Source organism: Agrilus planipennis, unplaced genomic scaffold, assembly GCF_000699045.2.
Source record: "Agrilus planipennis isolate EAB-ADULT unplaced genomic scaffold, Apla_2.0 scaffold22, whole genome shotgun sequence".
Taxonomy (NCBI): Eukaryota; Metazoa; Arthropoda; class Insecta; order Coleoptera; family Buprestidae; genus Agrilus; species Agrilus planipennis.
Window position 1 is genome coordinate 1,979,504 of NW_020438874.1, and position 14,112 is coordinate 1,993,615.

The 14,112-nt window shown below is 32.3% G+C and overlaps 1 protein-coding gene across 1 annotated transcript in view; it reads right to left on the reverse strand.

The window, feature by feature from the left end:
- Window positions 1–193: 193 nt before the first annotated feature.
- The window catches only part of LOC108740777, a 104,929-nt gene continuing 91,010 nt past the window's right edge, over window positions 194–14,112 (reverse strand). The window contains exons 4-7 of the mRNA XM_025979976.1: window positions 5,322–5,494; window positions 932–1,103; window positions 317–515; window positions 194–251 (exon numbers count right to left, since the gene is read on the reverse strand). Coding sequence (XP_025835761.1) covers window positions 194–251; window positions 317–515; window positions 932–1,103; window positions 5,322–5,494 — 602 coding nt within the window. The remainder of the gene's footprint in view (window positions 252–316; window positions 516–931; window positions 1,104–5,321; window positions 5,495–14,112) is intronic.

Here is a 14,112-nt window from a genome sequence, read left to right on the forward strand (position 1 = left end):
GATTTTTTTTATAAATAAATGACATTTCAACAAATTCGAAAAGAGCATTAAAAGAGAAACTTGAGTTTATTAAAAATTCTGGGATTTATTGTAGCGGAGCGGTATTTCAAAAATATCTAAAGAAAATATTAATCATTAAAATTCACTTCAAATTCTACAAAACTTTTTAATTAAAGTAGTTAGGATGAAAATTTCACAGAATCGAAGTGCACATAAAAATTTCTGCATCTCGTATTTCACGTAGATGAGACCTTCGGAAGACCAAAATATTTTTTTAAGACTTTTATTTATAAAAATTAGAGACTCTATTTGTTACCTTACGTCTTCGAGTTCATAAAACATGTCCTTGGAGGAATCGTGTATGTAGATTTTGACTAAAGGTGAGTCTAAATATTCCATACTGAGTTGCTTCGGGAATGACCGTACAAACAGAGCTTTGACTGTATCTATTGATGTAATTTCGTTAGGAAGAAGGGCTCTTTTTGTTTCGTTTCGATATTGTAAGAAAACTAGACCTGTAAACGTAAAGCACCTACCATCACACCGATATGAATAACACGCTTTATCACAAAAACTTCGGAAAAATTCTATAAACTTTGAAAATTGTTTCATCAGTCATAATAATAAAAATAATAATAGTAAAGCTGTTTCGAAATTCACAAGATATACTTTAATAATAAAAAAGAAAATCAGAAAATATGACTTATAGTCAACAGCCGCCACCACCACAATGGTGTTGCTAATCTATTTTGCCAAGTTTGTGTAAGTTACTTCTTAGAAGTAGTTTTGTTGGAAGTGATCAATTAGGGTTTAAACTTTGTATCTAAGAGTAATGTAAGCGGCGGGTGTGTGAGGCAAGCTTATACATCACAAACAAAGACGAATTAAAAGTTTGAAACTTGGAATTAAACAATGTAGGTATTATCGGTACCTAATGGTCGCTCCAAAGTTTTACTTGGCGTCCGTACCACGGGGAGTGAACTTCTTTGTTTTCCTCCTCTTCTGAAACCAGTTGAACTTGTTTCAACCTCCGACATTATTCCTGGATCGTCATCAAACAACATCGCGTTCGAATGGGGGTTGTAACCCCTCGATAACTGACCCTGTAATTAAAAGGATTTTGTCGATCTTCCGTTGTAAATTATAGAAAAAGAACGAAACGCAGTTTAGATACATAGATATATCCATTCGGTTCTGTTTTTCTACCCTAATAATGTTAAGGGCAGGAAAATTTTGGCAATTTTTATCTATTTCTAACAGATGCATTAACAGAAAATTAAATTCTTGAAAAAAGAAGGTAGGAAATGTAATGTCATCAGAAGAAAATTTTTCTTCTTATTGTAATTTTAATTAACATGCAATTTATAATTGTTATCTATCATAGAGAGTATTTTCGCCTTTCGCAACGACGTCAGGCCATTCAGTTAACTATAATATCAAACGTATTAGTTTCAAACCAATAGAGATGCTTTATCTTTAGTTACACGTTTTTCTTAAAGAGGTCGTACTAGTTATCAAATTAAAATTGAGTCACAAATAAGCACACGTTGATGATCATCTCTGCGCAGTCCTGGAATTGTAGCTATTAGTGTGTGTACGTATGAGCTTGCTCGTCCTGCTTCATTGTATGTTTTGTGAAAAAAATGTGACTAATACGGATTATGATTACTGGTAAGTACATTTGTATATAAATGTAATTTGTGGAAATGTAGTCAATGTTTCTGATTAAAGTCTTTTAAAAGAAATGTTAAGTGTTTATGTACTGGTGTAGAAGGCATGTATTTTAATAAATGTTTTTGGTCACTAGTGTTTGTGTCAAGATCGTAAAGTTTTCAGGCCGTTGAATAAACTGTACGTAAACATCTAGACATTTTCTATTTTCTTCGTTTTATAAATTTTTACTATCTTTGCTGATATAAAAGGTAGGATAATTCAGGATAGATGTTCAACGTACCTAATTTTCTTGGGAAAATTAAGATTAAAAATATGTATTATCATTTACTACATATAGGTAAATAAAATACAATACATTGTTAATTAATAGTAATTAATATACCTATTTTAAAAAATCATACCATACATTTTATCATTAATTTCTCTTTGGAACAGGTTTCAACTTGCATTTCCAATTAGACATTAAATCACAGGTATATCAGTTGTGCTTTTTATACTTTTTCGTGTTATAATAGACTATTATATGATTTATTAATTCAATTCGTTTATTTTATTTATATTTGAAATTGTCTATGCTAAATTATTTCATATTTATCATTTTGAATAATATTGATTTTATAAAAAGGTACTTCAACTATTGTTAAAATATATATTTTATTGTGTATTATTCTAAAATAGTTTTTTAATTTGCATCTAATTCTACAGTACAACATGTATGAGCGTTTTTGAAAACGTCGCACTTTTCCTATAAAATAGAATTATTTGGAGGCAAATATGCAATATTATTATAAAAATAAATCACGTTATTTTTAATGCGTCTTGGACTAAATTTTAAAAATTGATAATTTATTCTTTTCAGTCTTTGCTCGAAGTAATTAAAAGTTGAAGTGTTTATTTCTAGTTTTTTTAAACATAAAACGTTGCTAAGTTAACAAAAAAAAAATAAAAGTATCTAAAAGTATAAAAGTGTATTTTATATAAATAGCTTTCACCATTACTATCTTTAATGTATCTGATTTACAACAGTTTTAAAATTTAATCAGCTTCTTCTTTGACAATTGGGAGCCCGCATAATAATTTAATTGACAGATTTACCTTTGAATGCTTTTCAAGCCTCAGATCTTGGTTGGAGAGAAATTTAATTCTGAAACTAAGGGGTACATTTCCCGAAATTGGAAAATTGGTTTCCGTCAGTTTAATCAATTTTGTTTGCTGAAATTCGCCTTCCATTTTTTCACTAACACTAGCTGTGACATCTGTATTTTGATCTTTTTTATTCTTGCCAGAATTTTTGGCGGACAAGTCCTTTGCTTTTTTAACATTTTTCTGTGTTTCTGACAGGGTTTCAGAAGGTTTTTGACGATACCTCGACGTTATGATCGATTTTAAAGACATTTCTTTTATAAATAAATAACGTTTCGAGTTTATTTTATAGATTATTTGTGATTTGACGAAAACTGTAGCTGTCTTTTGAAAATGATTCTCTACCGATAACTATTATATATACATTTTATTTGTTTTTATCATGAATTAAGATGGTAGCCAAACTTAAGATTGTTATAAATAAATCGTGATAAGAAAGATGTGACGGTGCCTGCCAATTTGTCGGAATAAATTTACTCGAGTGCTGGTAGCAATTGAACTGCGAATTGGATTTTTTACCGGATCAATTCGGAATTGAATTTATTCCAAGATAAATCCATCTTTTCCAAGAAACGACCCGGTAAATGTTATTTTTAGTAGAAGAACGCATGAGCTTTTGAAAATCACGTTTTTGGAAAGGAGGTCATTTATTTTTTTCGGTTAAAGCAATCAGTTTTGCACAAAAAATAGTAAGTAACCAATTGTACAAGTCACATCTGCAAAATATTATTAAACACCATTTTTCAAAAATCACGCAGTTTTATAGTGATGAAATTGTTTTTTAACTAACTTTTAATATATAAGAATTATTATTCAATTATTATTAAAAATCAGATGAACAATAAAAAAGTATATCTATTTTAAGGGTTTTTGCAGGTTTAAAAAAATAATCTTTAACATTAAGCATCCATTTTGTTTCATTGCTAATGATTAACAGCATCACTAAATTAATTTTACAGATGTGTCTCGCACAATTAATTATATACTGTGTTTTGTTAAAGGCTAATTTCTTTATCAGACTAACGCGTTAATATTAATTTTGTTTTTTTTTTAATTCAGAACATTTAATAATAAATTTAAAAAATTAAGGAAAGTGAAAAACATTTTGTTAATAATGAATAGAACTTTCAAGGGGGCAAAATATCAAATAAATCGGATTATTTTGATATTTTTAATGATTATTTATGGTAACGTGAAGGGCTAAAAGCTCCAAAAGTTATGTAGAAATCTTGATTTACATTGTGACCGTACGTTGTAATTTATGTTTTTCGTTAATTTATGTCACAAACACTACTTATTAATCTCTTCTTGTATCTCGTGTAAATTTCGCGTTTTTGCTGAATCACAAACTCAGTAATAATTCGAGTCTTTGTTTCTTATTATTACTAGTAAAGGTCCGACCTCGCATAAAGTTCAAAAAAGACTGACTTTGTAATGTAACGATGAGAATAAGTAGGGAATAATTAACGACCCTAATAGTCGTGATGTCAACGTTCAAATAACGAAGTCCATCAGAAATTATAATGGAAGTCGGAAATTTAATTTTAAGCGTTGCATAAGTGATGTTGTGGCAACGATCCAGAATTTGTTAGTATTGGGAATATGCGGTGGGAGTTATTATTAGACGTCGACTGGCATAAATTAAAAATTTTCATAGAGATTAAAATTGTGTGACTATTTGTTGTAGGTAAGATAAAATTCTCTGAAAATCATCGTTTTGTCAAGCTGATCAAAATACGAAAATATTTATTATCGTAACAACCGTAATAATGTTAAATGTGAATTTTTATACGTAAAGTTGTAGTATTTACGAAGAAACTTTACTTATACATATAAGCATTACATTGCATATCCTTATATCATACAGGGACTAAAAGTTACTACTGTTAGAACTTTTTCTGTAACATACATATATGTACGGTCTTTTGTTTACATATTGTTTTTTAATATTCTTAGATGACTGTTCCAAAAAATCCGCGATGATGGAATGATTAAACTATTGGTAGATTCTTGATACGTTTCAAATTCAAAAACCAAGATAACATGATTTTTTATGCTGGTTAAAGGGTTTTTCGAGTTGGTTTTTACTGATTATTATTAGAACCATAATCTTCAAAATATTATGTATAAAACATTAATAAGTAAAACAGCAGAAAACTAATTTCTAAATGCAACAGGTAAATTAGTAAATTTAGAATTCATTAAATAATTTCCGTATTTCTACTACAAGTAACTTATCATTTTCCAATCAAAGCATCCAAAAACTTTTGAACAACCTGTGCCACTCCTTTGGTACAGATTTACGAAAAGTTATAAACTCCCTTGCAGTTCTGCAGTTCCCTTCAAACGTATCAGACGTATGGTCACGTTATCCAAAATCCAAAAAGAATATAAATTATATGAATAACGAAAGACAATACAATATATTGGATATTTATTGATGTTTCTCTTGCAGGCATAAAACTGAAAATGGCAGTTACGAATAAATTGTTGGTAAAAATTACCTCCAAGTCCATTGTTCGACTAAGTGGCCCTCCTTGGCTCATACCGCTGTGATATCTCTGGTCACCAGCACCACCCAATGTATGTCTGCGAGGATCCTCTCGTCTAGCAGCCCTGCTACTCCTGCTGCTACCTCCTTTCAAGTCGCTAACATCGTTTTCGTTTCTTTGACCTCCTAAAACAATGAGATGGAAATCAGCAACAATTTTACAAGTAAGTGGTTTTTAAATACGTTAAGTAGATGTCTACTGAAGTTGTAGACACATAATGTACTTTCGCTGTAATGCAAATGGATTTTCTTTGAGGCACAGCACTAAGTGTCTCTGCGATAGTTTTACCCAGCAGGGCTTATTTGAGCATCGTAAAATTAATTAAACTGTGGTTACAACACATCAATAATCTAAATCAGTATGAAAAAACTGAATTTCCGGATTCTAACCGTGAATTATTGATGAAATACTCATGACGGACATCTTGAGAAATCTCACGTTCTCGATGCAGAATTAGATGCGGCTTGTGATAGGAGACGAAACGTCGAATACTTTTAATGTCACCATGATCAGTCATCAATAAGTCACGGTTAGAATCCGGAAATTCAGTTTCTTCAGACGATAGTCGTAAAAAACTAAAATTAATTAATCGATTTATTAATCAAAATTAATTTATAAGAATTATTCCAGCAGATAGATCGTGAAATAGAAGCGAAACATTTTCATTTATTATTCTGATATTTTCGGTAGCATTTTTGATTTTCTCAACAAGAATAAATTATAATAATGGCTGGAATATTTTAACATAACTAATGATAAAACGATATTAGAAAAGATTGATCTTGATAAATGACGTTCAGTACCTGTTTACAAATAGGTAATGCTAGCTCGAAAATGAACTCTGTTAGTAAACTTCGGAAGCGTTAACATTTATTGTTCATCCCCATCGTCTGCTACAATCTAATTGATGTTTGTTCATTGTCCCTGAGCTTTCGTTACTATCGTCATCTACGCAGCCAACTGTAAGCTATAGGAAGATCGGGTTGCCGTTAGTTGAGTGGTAGCAAACTAACTGGGCCCCTTAAGATTTATGAAATTACGTAGTCGGTTCTTATCAGCTTTAGTTTTTCCCTTAATGTGAATAAAAATCTTGCAAAATATCGATCAAGTCAGTATAACAGAAGTTCTATCTGAATGTACTTGATAAAATTTTTTAAGCTTTAACCAATATTCACTAATCTTTACAGTTATAATAGAACTGCAAATCAGTGAATAGTAACTAGACTAGTGAATTGAAAATACTGATTATTCAGTGAAATTAGTAAGAAATTAACATAAATTCAAAACATAAAGACAATAAAACAGTTGAATTTTTTTACTAAATTTTCGAAATTTGATAGCATATTCTTCTACTCAGTTTAAATAGCGGAATTAATAATAATTACTCTGTGATAATTCCCTATTATCTCTACGTTCTGCAATTATCTAATAAGGCAGGCTAAGATTATTTATTATTATACTATTAGGTTATTAATTAACTATAGTTAAATTGTTAACAAGTCATTCTAAATTATATAATCTGCTTTCAATAGGTATTAGATTAAAGTAATTTCCAAATATATATAATTCGTTGTTGATGGAGCAGTTATACGTCAAAATAAACATATAAATTCGCTTTTTTGTGACAGTATAATAGACTACCTAGTTTTGATTCACCATTATGACAAGGTAAAGCCCAAAAACGGACGGAAGGTCCCAGTTAGTTCGTGTCTAGCAGGCAAGAGTTGACAACCGCTTGTTATGTCGGTTGGCGACAGAGGGAAAAGCAAACATAATCTAACTCATGTGTTGGTTACCTTTATAAGTTTGCGTCGAAATGCTACCGCCCGTTCGCTGATTGATAAATCAATTAGCACCGGGGTCGAGTGGAAATGAGCACTGACACGGAAAACTCGGTTATTATTTGTTCTGTCCAAAAATATGAAACGTTTTCTTTTTTCTCTTTTTATTATTTCTCATTCGAAGAAGCTTTTAATTATGTTGCCTCTTTTGACGTAATCTTTATGAAAAGTAACATGCAATAGAAAAATTAATTGTATTGGTAAGAATGAGAAACTTTGGGGAATAATATAGAGTCATCATCATAAGGTCGTCAGTCCTAAGACTGGTTGGACACGTACCTCCACTCTTTCCTATCCTGAGCTAAACTTCGCATTTCCCTAAAACTAGAACAGCCCACATCCTTAACTATTTGTGAACAGTAATCTAATCTAGGTCTACCTCTACCCCTCCTAACTCCTGTTTCTGCCTCTAATATGTCTTTGACTAGACCTTCATGCCTGAGAAGGTGTCCTACCAACCTATGTCACCTATTTTTTATTGACTTCCATAGAGTCCTCTGTTCTCCTATTCTTTCCAATACCTCTTCATTTCTAACCTTTTCTACCCACGATATCCTCATCATCCGCCTATAACACCACATTTCGAACCTTTTCTTTTCCTCCGCGCCCAATATCCATGTTTCGCACCCGTACAATGCCGTGCTCCAAACATACACCTTTAACAACCTTTTTCCAATTTCTAAATTAACCGTTCGCGAGCATAGAAGTGACTTCTTTTTATTAAAGGCGACACGACCCTGCGCTATCCTCTGCTTTATATCCCTACTACTCCTTCCATCCTGACTTATCTGACTTCCTAGGTATCTAAAATCAGCCACTTCTTCTAATTTTTCGTCTCCTATCTTTATATTCGCTCTTTCCCTACTTTTTCTTCCCTTGCATATCAGTATTTTAGTTTTACTTTTATTTATTTTCATAGAGTACTGATCTGTCAGGACCGCTTCCATTTTATTTAAAGCTATCTCTAGGTCCTCCTTGCTAGATGCTAATACTGCTATATCATCTGCAAATCTAAGCATACTAATCTTTTGTCCTTGCACTTCTATCCCTACAGTTGTACTGTCTTTAATGATGTTGATGGATTAAAAAGTAGCGGTGACAGTGGGCATCCCTGTCTGACTCCCTTCCTAATATTTACTTCTCTACGTTGCATCCCTAGCTCTATAACTGCTTGTTGCTCTTTATACAAACTAAGTATCACTCTTCTATCTTTGTAATGTAGAGTATAGAGTATAAAAGGTTTATATATTAATGTGAAACTGCAACCAACTTTTCTGTCTCACTTACGAGGCTTATTTAGGGTAGGCTTACAAGTTGTAATTTACATGAAGCTATTTAATGTTTAGTTATTAATGGTATGTATTGTCTAATTTATACAGTTTTTTATTCGTAAAGTGGTGTTTTTAATTAATTATTATACTATCTATCCTGGATAAGTTTCATGACTAAGAGCGAAACATGGGCTGTTATTTCATGCTCATAAATAATCCTTATTGCCCTACATAGGATGGACTCTTGTTTCTAAGTAATGTTTTGGGAAAGATACGGCACTTTCAGTACACATTTAGAGCTTCGGAGGTAGTGGTAAAAGACTAAAGACGGAATAACTGTTTTTTCTAAAATAAATTTCGTAAATTATTGAGCAATGATCTGTCGACACCGTCAGACAAGACTCGCGAATTCGATCTCTCCAGACCTCATCAGCACGCTGTATGCAATTTTAATAGAATACCGGCTAATGTACTTGCTGCCATTAAAAAACGTTCAACGTTTATGTAGTACTTGTATTTTTTTCCCTGATGGTCAATTCCTGAAAAATCCTATGATGGACTAACTGAAATAGGAAGAGACTTACATAACTCTTACATTCTGATAACCTAATTAATCAATTAATATCAAATATTTTTTAAATTATTGCCCTAGACGGGCAAATTTTTAAAAATAATTAAATACTAATTTGAAAGGATTCATGGAAATCCTTTATTATATTTTATACGCATGACTCCCTTAAAATAACTAGCAATTAATGTAGATGTGTCCACTTATAATTTAGGTTTTTTCAGTTTTTGTGTCTGGTTAGTTTACAATTATGATGTTGTTTTCGATGAATATCCTTTCGTTTGTGACAAATGGCGCTTACAGGCAGTATAAATAACAGCTGCGATGTGATCTGCTATTTTATATTGCAGTTGAGCTGGCGATGGGGTGTGCGCCGCGGCACATTTTTTAAAAAAGTTAATGCCTAAGTGTATGTGTATATGTACATGTAGAAGCACAAACTGAGCTAATGTATTTTAAAGGAGGTTTTACGACTGACCTAACGTTCAAATGAATGAATGGATAGAAATGTGGGTCACGAGAATCCTGCATTGTAAAAACTTTGATGTAGAAATACAGATGTGTATATCAAGGGAAAGAAATTGTTCGAATGTGGCTGCCAAAAACGGGAAATAATTGCAGTTTCTACTGCACTGAATAAAACAACAATTGTTTCTATTAAAAAAGACGAAATAAATGAAAATTTAAGGAATAAAGGTAGGACAGAAAAAACAAAGTGCAATTTTAAATTAATAACAAAGATGTTTCTCTAAAATTTATTAAAATAAATCCGTATTGTTCGGGTAAATAATCTGATCTATTAACAAGTTTCCGACGTTTCGGTTATTTGTTTTGAGCTTTTTATATATGAACCCCCAGAAACGTCCGTAGATTCGAAAAGTCGAAGTACAGATCGATCTCGTATTTCACGTAGATGAGACCTTCGGAAGACCAAAATATTTTTTTAAGACTTTTATTTATAAAAATTAGAGACTCTATTTGTTACCTTACGTCTTCGAGTTCATAAAACATGTCCTTGGAGGAATCGTGTATGTAGATTTTGACTAAAGGTGAGTCTAAATATTCCATACTGAGTTGCTTCGGGAATGACCGTACAAACAGAGCTTTGACTGTATCTATTGATGTAATTTCGTTAGGAAGAAGGGCTCTTTTTGTTTCGTTTCGATATTGTAAGAAAACTAGACCTGTAAACGTAAAGCACCTACCATCACACCGATATGAATAACACGCTTTATCACAAAAACTTCGGAAAAATTCTATAAACTTTGAAAATTGTTTCATCAGTCATAATAATAAAAATAATAATAGTAAAGCTGTTTCGAAATTCACAAGATATACTTTAATAATAAAAAAGAAAATCAGAAAATATGACTTATAGTCAACAGCCGCCACCACCACAATGGTGTTGCTAATCTATTTTGCCAAGTTTGTGTAAGTTACTTCTTAGAAGTAGTTTTGTTGGAAGTGATCAATTAGGGTTTAAACTTTGTATCTAAGAGTAATGTAAGCGGCGGGTGTGTGAGGCAAGCTTATACATCACAAACAAAGACGAATTAAAAGTTTGAAACTTGGAATTAAACAATGTAGGTATTATCGGTACCTAATGGTCGCTCCAAAGTTTTACTTGGCGTCCGTACCACGGGGAGTGAACTTCTTTGTTTTCCTCCTCTTCTGAAACCAGTTGAACTTGTTTCAACCTCCGACATTATTCCTGGATCGTCATCAAACAACATCGCGTTCGAATNTGATAAACTATTCTGTATAAATATATGATGTGCTTGAATAAAATTATCTACCAATTTACCGGCCGTCCAGTTAAATTTAAAAAGGGGATATAACATAAAATCAATTGACATTAAATATCAATTGATCCCATATACACTTTCCGTCTACTTTTCCCTTGGTGTCAATAAATCGGAGTGAGTTTCAGGCCACTTGCGCACATGTTTGTATGATGCACATTCAGCAGAGTTTGCTACTGGGCTGCTGCTGTGTAATTTGGCAGAATTCCAGCTCGAACATTGATTAATCGATAAAGAAACAAACGAGATGCGCTTATCACAGATAAAAGAACTGTTAGACACTTAGCGACAAACTGAAAATCTTTTACCCAACTTAACGCGCTCGCTTCTTGTGGTGACAATGGGCTTTTTTGTCGGAAGGGTTGCTAATGGACGTCATTCAGAACCTATTTCAAACTTACTTAAAAGAACTATTGATGGATTTCTAAATTTAAATTAATGACCAACGCCGTGGTTTTCTTCTTTGTTTTTTTAATGTTTTATTTAGGGGTTAGTTCTCTTTAAAGGAATTATGTCGCCCCTTAAAATAGCTCCCCAAAAAGCATTAGTAAAGCTTGTTTGAACAGAAACTTAAACATTCAATTTAAATGTATATTTTAAAACTTTGAGGAGTTGTAAAAGACATTGGACCAACTTATAATATAGCAGAATAAATAAAAATTGAAATAGTTATTAGAATAAATTTCGAGTTATGACACCTACCTGAGATTATTACAGAAATAAGTAGAGGGATAGGGGTATTCCCCTGATATTCCAATTTTCTATTTGTTAGTTTTTTTGTAACACTTACTGCTTAAAGTTTCCCAAATTATTCGGTTACAAACTTCTCTAAGAATAATAAAAACACCCTGCACAAATAAAAAAAGAAAATTAAATCAAATAGGTAATTTTTAATCTTAACTCTTTACTTCCACTAATTATTAGCTAGAAGGGGTCAATAAATAATAGAGAAAATTACGAAGATAGACTACTTACCTACATATTTCTACTCAATTCGCAATATTACAAGTATTTTATTATGGAAGTAAATAATATTTGTTTAAATCAATAATTAATATATTTCCCAATTGCGGTTTCTATACAAACAGATATTGATACGGTTTGTCGCAAACTGAAACCGAAATACTTATTATCTAGAAACACCTACACTGACACCTAGTTATATGATTAATAAAAAACTACATGACACGCAAACTTCTAAACTTATCTTTATAGGTGTAGTGAAAAAAATACGTTTGATTATGCGGATGCAGATAGGTTGGTAAGGCTAATTCTAGTTTCCGATTGTAATGATTTGTTTGTCATTCGAATTTTTTAGTGATTGAAATAGAGGCGCTACAATCCAAGATTAAAAGTGTTTCGTTAGACAATGTTCATTTCAATAATTTACTGTTTTGTAATTTAAATTTTAATTTTCCACATCCTATATATATGTGTCCTTTTTAGTCTTCAATTTTAACTATTTTGACATTTATAAGCTGCATTCTCTTGTATCCTGTTCTTCATAAATATTTTTACACCTAGTTAATAATTATTTTAAATAACACCATTCACGATTGGGACTAGTTATTCATTGGTCTGGAAGTTAAATTCGTGCTGTCCTTATTCCTACCACAGCGGTGCAATTTATATATTTGCAAATTGATCCTTTTTTTTAAGAACCGTCGACAGTGCTACATTTATTTTAGTCGTCGCTGTTCTAATAGCAGAGCGGTGTTGTAAATATTCGCAAAAATAAAATGCTCTAAAATTAAAAATAGAGTGATTAATGAGGACGTCCTCGTTCTTAAAACTGCGCGTCAACTGATGATATAAAAGAATGACTGTCCTAACGGTTTGTGCTTTTTTATTTAAAACAGCTAAGTACAAATCTTGCATAAAAATCTTTGTAGGTAATTGTTATTGAAATTGTTTTCGCAAAGAAGAAGTTGCTATTATAATTCCCAGAATTAAATATAAAAACACCTTTTTGTCGATAACTATAAATGAAAGCTTTCTAAAGGATTCATAAATACCTATGATGTAATAATATTAGAAAATGTAATACCCAAAATAGTAAAATAGTTTCCAAGAGCAGACATTAGCTGTCAAAATCCGTTCTAACCTACTAAAAAAGTTACAGTCAAAATCAAATGTCGCGCAATTTTCGGATTCTACCTAAAAATTTTTGCATTCAAGGAGACAGATGGAACGAAGAACTGGAGTTTTCCGACAACCTCGAAGGGACTACAGTGCAGACTGTTCAGCTTCGGCATTAAGATTTTCGAACGAATCCTTATGCAAAGTGAGCAAGTTTGATACTTCAGTTTGTTCAAAGAAAGGTCTTCCAAATGCAAAATTGATCAATAAGAACATTCGGACGGGTTTTTGGCTTCGAAAGAACGGTTTAAATTGTCAACTGGATGCTAGCGAATTGGATTTAACAATTAAATCGAGCGACTCAGAGTTGTATACGTATTTGGAAAAAAACTCCATTCAACCAGGAAGCGGATGGGCTGTAGAATATGTGAAGAAAGAAAATCATGGCATTCGTCAATTTAGAACGAGAAAAGGTGAACAATACAAACGAAGAGCAACGGCGTACTATCAAGGTGGAGGTCACAAAGAATCTATCCAGACCGGCATTAAACGCGTCGTTATTAAATGTAACAGGTTAAAAAACAGTGTAAACAAAACAATCCAAAACAAGGATTTCCATGCACCTCGGAAAGTTGTCTCTGAAAGTATGAATCCTCGTCAGTCCAGCTTTATTAAATTTCAATCTCCTGCTTGTGAAGGAACTAATAAAAAAAGGGCCATCAAATACGACGAAGTTGTCTACTATGCCGAAGAAGAAACATCTCCCACGATTGAAAACGACGATCCAACTATTCCTCCCACATTGGGAAACGAATCGAAAGTGGTAGAGGATTACTCAGTTCTTATTCATCACAGGGCTGCGAATTTCAAATCTTCAGTTACTACTTCATTTGACGTTCCCAAAAATTTTTTAGAAATTGTACGCGCCAATCAAATCCCATCGACATCAACAACGGAGTCGACGTCTAATCATGCATCGGATACTCTCAATCAAAATGAATTCCGCTATGAGCAATACTACGAACATTTTCTGTCCGAAGAGCGACAAAGACGTGTCCGAAAGGCGATGTCATGCAGCATCACTGGAGGTATGAATCAAATTTCTAGTGCGTCCGGGGATGAAGTTATGGCGGATATGAAAAAACTCACCCCGTTTAGGTCGGTAGAAGAAATGAGAGTGTT